This window comes from Mus musculus, chromosome 15 (genome assembly GCF_000001635.26).
Source record: "Mus musculus strain C57BL/6J chromosome 15, GRCm38.p6 C57BL/6J".
In the NCBI taxonomy this organism is placed as follows: Eukaryota; Metazoa; Chordata; class Mammalia; order Rodentia; family Muridae; genus Mus; species Mus musculus.
In genome coordinates, this window is record NC_000081.6 from 99,137,451 (window position 1) to 99,150,521 (window position 13,071).

Genomic DNA, 13,071 nt, shown 5'->3' on the forward strand with positions numbered 1-13,071 from the left:
GCTTACTTTTTCCAAAGTAGGAGGTGAGGCTACAGAGATCTATGTTTATTGTCAGTTAAACCTTCCCTGTCAGAGCTGATATTTTGCTCTTAATTAATGCCCTGACTCCTCAGGGTCTAAGTCGTCCTCAGTGCCATTCCTGACAGCTGTCTGGGATCCGAATGTTCTATCCAGCTAGGAATTGTGGGTAGGCAAAGAAAAGCTCTTTCTGGGCTGACAGTCCTTGAGCCCTTGAGTGCCAGTTTAGAGGCTGATCTGGTGGATCCAGAGACTTGCAGCTCTAAGCCCTGAGACTGGCTTGTTGCTCTACGCTTTAGAAGACATCGCCATACAGTTTTAGGCTGGCTAGTTGAGGCGTGTTGCCCTGGGCTTTAACCACCGTTGAGTGGCAGCTAATCAGAAGCCTCAGCTTCCAGCGGCAGCGTGGGGCAGCCCACCTCAGCTCACAGCAGCCCACCTCAGCTCACAGCAGCCCACCTCAGCTCACAGCAGCCCACCTCAGCTCACAGCAGCCCACCTCAGCTCACAGCAGCCCACCTCAGCTCACAGCAGCCCACCTCAGCTCACAGCAGCCCACCTCAGCTCACAGCAGCCCACCTCAGCTCACAGCAGCCCACCTCAGCTCACAGCAGCCCACCTCAGCTCACAGCAGCTCACCTCAGCTCACAGCAGCCCACCTCAGCTCACAGCAGCTCACCTCAGCTCACAGCAGCTCACCTCAGGGAGCAGCAGATGGGTAAGCCAATCTCCTGGCCGTAAGTGACAGCCTTAGGGCTCTTGGGTCCAGGCTATCACAGTCCTCAGCTCTTGACTGTGGCCAGTTGTACAGTCCTCATACCTAGGGTATCTGGACTGCTTGGCTCTTTAGAGTTAGCACAGCTTTAGAAATCTTCCACTGACCGGGTCCTGTGACCTGGTCTTATTCCTTCGTCCCTGATGTCCCTAGGCCTCTGCTCCCTGCGGTTTTTGCATTTTTTTTTTTTTTTTATTCACTACTGCCACCTCTGCCAATGTCACTGCTGCTGTCCTCAGCCTGCTACCACTTGCTGCTGCTTCTGCTGTCCCTCCTTCTTGTTCCGAGCTCAGCCTGCTCAACTGGTGATAAAGGACAAAAGAAGGCTAGGAAGGACTGGGTGCTGAGATATCTTTGGTTCCAGAACTCACGCTACCTACCAGCAGAGGACGTTCAAGGCCGGCATTGGCTACATAGTGAATTTAAGGCCAGCTTGAGCTATATGAGACCCAGTCTAAAAAAATTTATTTTATTGTATTTTTGGACAAGAAGGCTGGTAATGTAGATGTAGCTCATGCACATGTAGCTAATGCACTTGCCTGCTATGTGTGTGAGGGTCTGGGTTCTCTCTCTAGAGAGAACAACCAAAAAGGGATAGTAAGACTCCGTTTCAGTTTTTTTTTCTTCCCTCCGTGTTTATTAGAACTGACAGAACCTGTACAAGAAATATATCAAATTGGGGGCTGGAGATCTGCTCAGCAGTTAAAAGCAGTCTGGTTCCTAGCACGCATGTGCAGTGGCTCAGAGTGGCCGCAGCTCCAGCTCCAGAGGATCTAATGCTTTCTTCCGGCCTCTGTGAACACCCATGCACGCATGGGAGATACACAGATAGGATTATACGTAACAAAAAGAAAACCAAACCCCACAAAACCAAGTTGGGGTTAAAAGCATTGACTGTTCTTCCAGAGGACCTAGGTTTGAATCCCAGCACCCATTCGCTTTGAAACAGTAATCTTGAGAGACATTATCAGTTAGGAGTGCCTCTGCCTCTGCGTCCGTCCGTCCGTCCGTCTCTCCTGTGATAGCCTTCCTTTTCTTAGATTTCACTTTCTAAGAGTCACCAGCCACGGGTAGGGTATCCAGAGGCAGGCTGTCTGGAAGAGAGGCAGGCTGTCTGGAAGAGAGGCAGGCTGTCTGGAAGAGAGGCAGGCTGTCTGGAAGAGAGGCAGGCTGTCTGGAAGAGAGGCAGGCTGTCTGGAAGAGAGGCAGGCTGTCTGGAAGAGAGGCAGGCTGTCTGGAAGAGTGCATTTCCCAAGCACTGATTCTTGCTCTACCGGTTCTGTCCCAGCTTGAAGGCCTGTGTCCGTGCTGACTGACATCTATCTATTCAGGGGGTCATTCCAAGGCCCTGCTGTGTTCCATCTTTCAGCTCAGTGGGTGTAGGCTCATGTCTCAGCTTCACCAACACTTCCTCCTGTTGATGCTGCCTCTGTTTTTCAGCTTTTGGGTCAATCCTCCTGCCTCAGCCTCTAGAGTGCTGTGATTGACCTCTGTACCAGTCACACTACAGTCCCTCATTCCACTGATCATGGCTCAGCTCACAAATAAAAAGCTGTGTTTGCACCAGTCCCGGGCCACCTACTGGCCACTGAGGGAGTTGCTTCTTTTTTAGCCTGGGTGAAAATAGCTTCAGGGTCATTTTGATCCACTGAGACCTGTCCTAACTGTCTGAAGCTCTTGGGGCTGAGACGGTGCCTGTTGAAGCAGCTGTGACCACCCGCTCTGCAGATTTCTCAAGGCTGAAGCAGCAAGCAGCTGTGGCAGCCATGCAGATTCCTCACAGCAGAGCAGCGGTGCTCGTGAAAGCAGGCTGTCTCGCTGCTTGAAGTCTGGACAAGGGATGGATCTAAGAGCTATCAGTTACAGAGCCATTTGCAAAGGAAGGATAGATATTAAAGATGCTTTCACTAAATTGAACATTAACAGTGAACTTGCAGTACAGAGCTCCACTCTCCCTGAGTCTCTCAGGAGGTCATCTGGTCTGGTTAGAGGTGATGTTTAGACAGTTTTTCCTTCATCCCTTTCTGATAGGAGACAGGTGCTTGTAAATGCCACAGGATGTCTTTGGGAAGTCCCTGGGTTGGGGAAGCCCACTCTTTCTGTTTAATGGCTCCAGTAGTGATGCATTGCTCTCCCCATCCCTACTTGATGCTGGTGAAGGTGGGAGGCAAGCAGGTTCCCTGCTGAGCTGGGCATCAGCCCTGGATTACCATCGTCTTTAGGCTGCTCTAATGTGGCCTTGTGAGCTGGTCAGGGAAGACAGAAGACAGGAGATCAAAATCGGTATTAACTTAGACTTTCATTCAACATGGAGGATCTTTTGTTTGTTTGTTCAACAAGGTCTTACTGTGTAGTCCAGTGTAGCCTCAAACCTAATCCTCCTGCCTCAGCCTGCTGAGCCATGGGATCAGGGGAGTGCATCCCTGTGCCACCTTGACTCGATGACTATTTTCTGACGGGGCTATGGGTAGCCTGCTCATTCCGTGCTGCTGTGATGTAGACTGGGGTGGTTGTCTTAAGCACAACATACAGAAGGCGGAACACAAATCTAAACCTGAAAGTTTTTTTGGAATAAGTGGTGTGGATCGTGTGTATTCAGCAACTAGGGATGCCTGCCGTCTGATGCCCGCGCGCTCTCTGTGTTATGTAGCTTTGTCCTGAGCTCCCCCCGTCCATCAGGCCTCTGTACCCATTTCTGCGGCTTTGTCTGCAGCACCATTGGGTTGAATGAGTTTTATTTTATGTATCTAGGTATTTTTTTTTAAATTTATTTTGTTACAGGTTGTGTATTCCCTTTTAAATATTATTTATTGATTGGTTGATTGTGTGTATCTATCTATCTAATCTGTGGTGTGCATGCAGATGTCAGAGTACAGGTAGACATCAGAGGTCACCTTTCGAGACTTGTACCACTTTCTGCCATGTGGGGTCCAGGAATGAAGCTTAGGTTTTCAGGGCTTGGTAGCAAGTTCCATCCCCTTAGGCCTCGTCACACCCAACTCCTGATTTTTGTTTTGTTACTCTGAGGCAGAGTCTTGCTGGACAGCCTTGCCCTGGTTGGCCTGGTTCTTGCTCTGTGCTCAGGCTGGACTCAGACTTGAGGCACTTGCGGCCGCCTCGTCCTTCCCAGTGCTGGGGCCCCAGGCGGCACCACACACTCGTAGCCCCATTTCTCTGATGAGCATCTTCGACTTGTCATTTCTTTAGACATCTGTAATAAGATGCCCTTCTGTCTGTGTACTACTAGAAAGTGGAACCAGGCACAAATGAACAGTCTGTGGAGGGACCACTGAGGCAGCTGAGAAAGCATAAAGATGTAAATGAAGCCAAGCCGGTGGTGCAAGCCTGTAATCCTAGCATGCAGCAGGCCGGGGCAGTTAGATTCCATAGCAAGGTCCCTGAGTCCAGAAAAAGGAGGGAACCAAGATGAAGCCGCGGTGAACCCACCATTCAGAACTGTGCAGCAGGGTGACTCGTGTCTCAGCTGAGGCCTGGTGAAGCCACAGAGAGGGCAGCCTTTGGGGGAATATGAACGGGCTCCCGTTTGAATTTGCACATCCTGCAGGCTACCAAAATCTCCAATGGAGATTTTACATTAAAAGTTGTTTCAATGGGGCTGAAGAGCTGGCTCAACAGTTAATGGCATTGACTGCTCTTCAGAGAAGATCTCAGCTTGGCAGCTCATAACCAGCCATAACTCCAGTTTCAGGGGCTCCTGTCTTAGTTACTAGTCTACGGTGTGTAGAGACACCATGGCCAAGGCACCTTATAACAGAAAGAAAGCATTTGACTGGGAGTTGCTTACAGTTTCGAAAGGGTCAGTGCATGTCTGTCATGGCAGGAAACGTGGCAGCAGGCAGGCAGGATTGGCACTTGAGCAGAGCTGAGAGCTTACATCTGAGCCACAGGTACAAGGGAGAGAGACTGGGCCTGTTGTGAGGTTTTGAAACCCCAAAGCCTGCCACAAACAACACACCTCCTCCAACAAAGCCTACCTCCTAATCTTTCTGCAGATAGTTCCACCAACTAGGGACTGACCACTTAAAGATGTAAGCCTGGGCCATTCTCATTCAAACCACCACAGATGCAGTGTACTCCTCTGCCTTTTGTGGGCACCAAGAACACCACACAGACACATAAGCCAGCAAATCACCTATACACCTAAAATAAAAAACAAATTAAAAAGCACACAAGCTGTTTGAAGGTTGGGAATGTAGCTCTGTTGGTGGAGTGCTTCTGTAGCTTTCTAGAGGCTCTGGATCTGACCCACAACAATGCTTACGTAAATCTGGAGTTGTGGTAGCTTTTCAGGGTAGAGGCTGGTGCTGAGGTCATTCCTTGCTGTGTATTGAGCTCAAGGCTACTCTAGGATGCATGAGAGGAGAACCCCTGTCTTTAAACAAAAGGTTGTTTAAGAGTCTAGTACCAGCCTGGTGGCGGCGGCATATGCCTTTAACCCCAGAACTCAGACTCTGCCACCCAGAGGCAGGCAGATGTCTGAGAGTCGAATACCCACGCTCCTAAGCATGTAATAGATTTGTGTATTGCTTTTCCTGTTCACTTTTTCCAGATTAGTAGAGGCCCAGGAACTTGGAATATATACATAACAATAAAAACTGTCAGCTGTGTCTGATTTCCAGATATGTTTAGCTATTAAAGAGGGGCCTGGAAAGATGGCTTAGAAGCTCAGAGCACTTAACTGCTCCCTTCCAGAGGACATGAGTTTGGTTCCCAGCACTCAAGTCAGGCATCTCGTAGTCGCCTGGGACTCCAGCTCTTGCAGAAGACCTGGTCCTAAGCAGGTTTCAAGCTGGAGTTCTCTCTCCTGAGCCCCTTGAGTGCTTTTAGGCATATACTACCATCTGGATGTGTCTCTGTCTTTGACATCTTATGTTGACTAGTAGGAGCGGTTTTAAATTTTTCTAAAAAGAGTTTTCTTTAATGTGTATGAATATTTTGCCTACATGTAAGTCTATGTACCATGAGTGTGAATGTGCCTGGTACCTGAAGAGGCTGCACAAGGCGTCATGTCCTCTGGAATTGGAGTTAGGGATGGGTGTGAACCTCTATGTGGGTGCTGGGAACTGAACCTGGAGCAGCCAGGGCTTTTGACTGTAGGACCCTCTCTCCAGCCCCAGGAGTGGTTTTGCTGAGACAGGCTCAGTTGAACTCAATCCCTGTCACCTGAGTGCTGGTGTTGTTGGATGCATCACTACCTGACTCCTGACTCAGCAGTCTTCAGGGGTTTTGTTTGTTTATTTTGTTTTTGAGACAGGGCTTCTCTGTGCAACCCTGGCTGTCCCGGAACTCACTCTGTAGACCAGGCTGGCCTCAAACTCAGAAATCCACCTGCCTCTGCCTCCCAAGTGCTGGGATTAAAGGCATGTGCCACCACTGCCCGGCCAATCTTCAGTTTTATTAAGCGTCTGCTATAGCTGAGGCTAGTGTTGATCCTCCAGGCCTCTGCCTCTGCCTCTGCCTCCTGAGTGTTAAGATTATTGGCATGTGCCACCATGGGCCTCTGGTTGTTTCTGCTTACAGTTTTTCTTCAGTGCTGGAGATCAAACTCAGTTTCATCTGATCTCTGGGTAAGTACTCTACTAATGAGCTCCGTCCCAGTCGTTTAATTTTTATTTAAATTTATTTTATACATGTTGAGTGTTTTGCCAGCATGTATATGTATCTACCGCGTGCGTGCCTGGATCCCTGGAACTGGAGTTGAAGTTGGTTGAGAGTCACCATGTGGATGGGCGCTGAGATCCTGACCTGGGGCTCTGAAAGCTCATGGCTGCTGAGCCGCCTGTCTCTGCAGGCCCAGGCCTCGCTTCTCTTTTCTTCTCTTCTCTTCTCTTCTCTTCTCTTCTCTTCTCTTCTCTTCTCTTCTCTTCTCTTCTCTTCTCTTCTCTTCTCTTTTCTTTTCTTTTCATGTGTGTGTGTGTGTGTGTGTGTGTGAGAGAGAGAGAGAGACAGAGACAGACAGACAGACAGACAGACAAGGACTCACTGTGTAGCTTAGGTTGGCCTCTAGATTACTTGTGCATACCACCATGCTCAGCAGTTTCTGACAGGTCTGGTGTTAGTTTTATTAAAATATTAGACCTTTTGAACAAAGCAGAGGTGGCTGGGTAGTTGTGGGGGTTCTTTGGGAAATCAGTGCTTACCAAGTTGAAAGTTTGTGCAGACAGGCTAGCATAGCTGTCCTGTGACGCAGCGCTGGACACAAGCAGGCAGGAAGATTGTGAGTTCCAGGCCATTGTACACGAGACAAAAGCAAACCAAACAAATCTTTTTTTTTTTTTTAAAGTAGGACCTAAATATTTGCCCTGTGAGCAAGAGAGATCCCATTTCCCTTTGGACTAGAAGACTTCTCTTTGCTATTAGTCCGAAAGCCCAGACAGATACTTCAGCCGGCCACGGTGTGTGGTTGTAGTGGTGCATGCCTTTAATCTCAGCACTGAGGAGACAGAGCAGGCCAGTCTTTGAGATCCAGTTCTTCCAGTGGCAGAGTGGCAACCTGCCTCAAACAATAACAACAAGAGAAGAACAAGCACAACCCCAAGTGCATTATGGGTTAGATAGATGGTTTTGGTTTTTTTCAAAAGGAGATTCTGCTGTGTATCCCAGGTTAGCCTTGGACGCCCAGCAGTCTTCTTGCTTCAGCCTCCAAGTGCTGGGACTGAGGTGTGCCCCCAACCTTTCTTTCCTTTTATGAATTAATCAGAATAGTGATGCAAAGGCTCCTGAGATAGTTCAGTGCATGGAGTAGTCTTGGGTAGGGGCTAAGAGCATTTGCTGCTCTGATCTTGTAAGGACCTGGGTTTCTCACTCCTAGAACGCCAGTTTCAAGGGATCTGGTTGCTTTCTTCTGGGCGCTGCGTGCCCTGCCTGCGTGCGTGCGGTGCATTTAACATGCTTTCAAAACACTCATGCACATAATAAAATAAAAATAAATCTTAAGCATAGTTTCAAATACCTGTATTATTCACTATGTAAAGAATCATCATAAAACAGGATATATATTTTATTCCTTAAGGTGCCTTACTAAATTATGACTATATTTTTCTTGGTATTTTCTAAAACAAACATTTAACTATCTAGAAAAAAGTGAAGAAAGGTTAATTAAACTGCTGCTAAATAATTCAGGGTGTTTTAGTGACTTAGCAGATGAAAGCTAGCACTTTCAAAATGTCTATTTGGAAGTCCTCACAGGATGGGGAAAGCAATTACTTTTCTGTAGGTCTGCACTGCCTTGCCCTCCCCTGCTGCTCTTCTCTTCCACTATGCCTTTCCCATTCTGTTGGAGACAGCTAGTTTTTTTCTGAAGTGGTTTTAATTTTCCTGCAGAAGTTATGTTTAATTGTAATTGCAAACTGTACATTAAGAATGTAAACATTTTTATGTTTATGGATGTTTTTTCTGCATGTATGTCTGGTGACCACTTGCAAGCCTGGTGCCTGTGGAGACTAGAAGAAGGCATTGGATCCTGTGGACTCGAGATGCAGACCAATTGTGAGCCGCCGTATGGGTGCTGGGAATTGAACCTGAGTCTTCTGCAAGAGCAGCAAGTGTTCTTGTCTTAGTTAGGGTGTCTGTTGCTGGGAAGAGACACCATGACAAGGTAACTCTTATAAAGGACAACGTTTGATTGAGGCGTACACAGATACGGAGGTTCAGTCCCTGGCGGGACTGTTCAGTTCATCAAGGTGGGAAGCATGGCGGGGTCCTGGAAGAGGAGCTGAGAATTCTACATCTTGTTCTGAAGAGAAACAAGACTGTCTTCCAGGCAACTAGGAGGAGGGTCTCAAAGCCCACGCCCACAATGACACACTTCCTCCAACAAGGCCACATCTCCTAATGGTGCCACTCCCTGGACCAAGCATATTCAAACCACCACATTCTGCTTCTTGGCCCCCATAGGCTTGTTTTAAACACATGAGTCTGTGGGGGTCATACCTAGTCATGGCATAATGCAAAATATATTTAATCCAACTTTAAAAGTCCCTGTAGTCTATAACAGTCTCAACAATGTAAAAAGCCCAAAGTTCAAAGTCTCTTCTGAGATTCATCCAATCAGTTAACTGTCAAAAAGCAGATCACATACCTTCAACATCCCAGGATGTACATTGCCATTCCAAAATGTCATAGTGAGGAGACCCTGGACCAGAGCAATACCAGAAACCAGCTGGACAAACTACAGATGCCATGTCTATGTCAAAGCGCTCTCAGATCTCTAACTCCTTTCATCCTTGTTGACTGCTGTTGGCAGATCTGGCATTCACCAGAAACAGCTTCCATCTCTTGGGCTGCTTCCACTCTGTTAGCAGCTTTCTTCGGCAGGTGTCCCCCCCCCCCCCCCCGCCCCAGTTCTGCTATCTCTAATGTCTTGGGGCCTCCGAGGCATCTTCAATGTCACAGCTTCTTGTGCCAATGTCTGGGGATCCACACATGATCCTCTGGGTTCCTCCAACGGGCTTGGGTCACTTCTCCAGCTCCGCCTTCTGTAGGCTCTGGTTGACTCCATTCCATTGCTGCCGTTGTTCTACATAGTCCTGGCTGTTCTGGAACTTGCTATGTAGGCCAGGCTGGCCTCTCTGCCTACAATGATTAAAGGTGTGAGCCATCACACTTAGCTTGTTATTATTTTTAAACTTAAAAAATTTAAGTTTGGTTTAATAGAAAGACACCAATATGTGAGTGTGTGATAGCTTAGTGGCCAATTAATGATTGGTTAAGGATTATGCTTCTACCCCCTGCCTGCAAGGGTGTGTGTGTGTGTGTGTGTGTGTGTGTGTGTGTGTGTTGGGAGTATCTTTGAAACTGAGACTCTTTCAGAGTGTACTTTATTTTTCATGAGACCTTCTCATTACCTTTCTCCACCTACATGCAGGTTGGGGGTCAGCTAGAGACATTTAAAAAGTTTTGACTCTCTGTGATATCTTTATCTTGAATCGGTGAAACACTTCAAGGTTCCCTCGTTTTTTATTTCCAGGTTTCCCCTTTAAATTTCTGACGAATTCGTTTGCCTGTTATTTGTGTCAACTGTGACAGTAACTTTATGCTGAGTCCATGCTTGTTACCTAGGATACCGTTTATTACAGACACCAGGGTGAGAGGACTCATGGGCCTCTGTGACCTTTGACACTGCAGCATGATACTGTCATTTGTATATGAAGGATGCAGAGCGTTTATAAAGGATACATAGTCCAGGGTTCTCACAGGCATGGGTGGTTCATATGTGCTTGTTTTATAGGATGCAATAAAGAAGTTCACAGGAGGGGGCTGGAGAGATGGCTCAGTGGTTAAAAGCACTGACTCTTCTTTCAAAGATCCTGAGTTCAAATCCCAGCAACCACATGGTGGCTCACAACCATCTGTAATGACATCTGACACCCTCTGTTGTTGTGTCTGAAGACAGCTACAGTGTACATATAAATAATAAATAAGTCTTTAAAAAATAATTCACAGGAGATGCTGGGTCCATGGCTCAGTGGTTAAGAGCACTGGCTAATCTTCCAGAGAATCAGAGTTCAGTTCCCAGCAGCCGGAAGAAGGCTCACAGTCCTCTGTGACTCCGGACCCAGGAGGTCTGACGCCCTCTTCTGGACTCAGTACTGTATCCTCATGCTACACATACATACTTGCAGCTAATCAATTACCCATGCATATCAAGTGAGTGAATGAAGGAGCAAATAAATAAATGAAGTTCTCAGTCACTTCCAAGGTTTCCTCTTGTTAACAGGCATGTTGTGTAGTATATTTTGAGCATTCTTGACAGACACTGGGCTATCAATTGTATTTTTTTTTTAAAAGAATGGGTAATTTTCTTTCTTCCTTTCTTTCTCTCTTTCTTTCTTTCTTTCTTTCTTTCTTTCCTTCCTTCCTTCCTTCCTCCCTCCCTCCCTTCCTCCCTCCCTCCCTCCCTCCCTTCCTTCCTTCCTTCCTTCCTTCCTTCCTTCCTTATTATATGTAAGTACACTGTAGCTGACTTCAGACACTCCAGAAGAGGGTGTCAGATCTCATTAAGGATGGTTGTGAGCCACCATATGGTGGCTGGGATTTGAACTCATGACCTTTGGAAGTGTTCTTACCTGCTGAGCGATCTCACCAACTCTCAATTGTATTCTTTATTTTAGTTTTATGTATGGGTAGTTGTCTGCATACATATGCATATTCCATGGAACTAGCCTCACAGGCAGTCGGGAGCCACCATGTAGGTGCTAGGAATTGAACCTGGGTCCTATAGAGGAGCAGCCAGTGCTCCCGACCTCGGAGCCACCTCTTCAGTCCCTTGATTGTATTTTTTCATAGAGTTATTTCTGATGAACTTGAAGAAACTTGAAGAACTAAAAATCAATGTCCCACCCCCTCTCTTTGGAGACAGGGTTTCTCTGTGGGGCCCTGGCTGCCCTGGAACCTGATTCTTAGACTAGGCTGGCCTCAAACTCAGAGGTCCATCTGCCTCTGTCTCCCGAGTGCTGGGATTGAAGGTGTGCACCACCACCACACAGTGTAAATATTGCCTCAAAATAAAAGTGAAAATGTACTTTTAAAATATATTAAAATATAATTATATCATTTCTTACCTGTCTAACCGCTTCCATGTTCTGGCCCCCCCCATCTCAAAGTCATAGCTTCTTTTTCCTTAGCTATTATTTTTACATGTGTGTATGCAATAAATATAGACATGCCATGTGCTGAGTCCATTGGGTGTTGCTCTTCTGTGTGTGTTTCTCAGGGCTGAGCCTTGGCATTGGGTAGCCATTTGGGGGCTCATCCCTGGGGAGACCAATTCTCCCTCTCAGCAATTCTCTCATCTCAGGATGAGGCTGGCGGGAGTCCCCTCGTCCATGGCCTGCCAGCTGGTGTTGTCCTTGTCAGGCCTTGTTTGAACAGCTGTATTTATAGTTGAGTGTCATGGGGGCAGCTTCCTTGTCACATCTAGACAGTCTTCTGGTCCTCTGCCTCTTGCAGTCGTCCCCCCATCTTTCTCAGTGTTCCCCGTGCCTTAAGTGTAGGGGCTGTGTTTGGATGCATCAGCGAGGGCCCCGGGTTAGTGGTCCTCGGCCTGGGCTGGGTGCTATGGGCGAGCAGCCCTCTGCATGCTGGTCCCTTGTGATCATCTCCAACGGCTGTAAAAGATGCTCTGGCAAGGGATTCGCTCTATACGTAGAGCGCTGTGCCCTGCGGGCGGGGTAACGTGCCAGAGATCTGAGTCCCAGAGAGAAGGAAAGGGGCCAAGAGAAGGAACAGACTTTTCGGCTAACATGGTCAGGTTTGCTTGAGACAATGGCGGTGCATTTTAGTAACTGAAGCCTGTTCCATAGGAACTCTCGTCCCGTGGAGGATGCTCGTTATCGCAGCAGTAAACGTGTGTGTGGTTTTCCTCCTAGGATCTCCCTGGGGAAAGACATGACTGTCTGCGGAGATTCATCCTGACAAGAAGTTGATACCAGAGAAGGAAAAGAAATTGACAGCTAGAGAACAGAATCTTAAACAACCAGGATTTTGGATTTATCACTTCCAACTATAGACTTCTATTGCCACTTTTAAATTAGCAGGATTCCCAGAACTTGGACGAAGATAATTTCTTCTGGTTTTTGCTTGTTTTCTCTCTTTCTTTTCTTTTTTCTTTCTTTTTTAATTTGATCGTGAGGAAACTGCAATGTCTAGGAAACAAAGCCAGAAAGGTAAGATCACATATGTGCATAAATTGTTAAGAGAATGACTGTTGCCATCAGGGGATGTGTGTAGCTTAGTGGTGGATGCTTGCCCAGCATGCACGGGGCCCTGGGTTTTAGTCTCGAGCGTTGTGTGAATACGCAAGCCCCAGAGCATGGCGACAGGGACTAAAGCTCAGGCCTGGGGCACTCGTGAGGCGAGGATCCTCAGGTAGGTGTGTGGTTTGGAGCGGTTCATTCAGTAATGTGTCCTGAGCCACTTCTCAAGCATTGTCTTGGTGTTAGTTCTGCATATACGCTTGATAAGGGACTTGATCTCCTTAGAAATTGCTTTCCTGGGCTGGTGAGAAGGCTCAGCAGTTAAGAGCACTGACCCAGCACTCGGGAGGCAGAGGCAGGCAGATTTCTGAGTTCGAGGCCAGCCTGGTCTACAGAGTGAGTTCCAGGACAGCCAAGGCTACACAGAGAAACCCTGTCTCGAAAAACCAAAAAAAAAAAAAACAAAAAACAAAAAAAAAAAAACCAAAAAAACAAAAAACCCCAAAACAACCCACCCGCCCCCCAAAAACAAAACAAAAAAAACCAACAACAACAACAAAC

At 47.3% G+C, this 13,071-nt stretch overlaps 1 protein-coding gene across 3 annotated transcripts in view; it reads left to right on the plus strand.

The window, feature by feature from the left end:
* Spats2 (spermatogenesis associated, serine-rich 2) overlaps window positions 1-13,071 on the plus strand; it is an 87,290-nt gene that overhangs the window by 11,525 nt on the left and 62,694 nt on the right. For 2 of the 3 annotated variants that reach the window (XM_011245737.1, NM_139140.1), the window contains exon 2: window positions 12,184-12,480. The exons of the other annotated variant lie outside the window; for it this stretch is intronic. In XM_011245737.1, coding sequence (XP_011244039.1) covers window positions 12,456-12,480 — 25 coding nt within the window. In that variant the 5' untranslated portion in view covers window positions 12,184-12,455. The remainder of the gene's footprint in view (window positions 1-12,183; window positions 12,481-13,071) is intronic. 3 annotated transcript variants of the gene reach the window in all.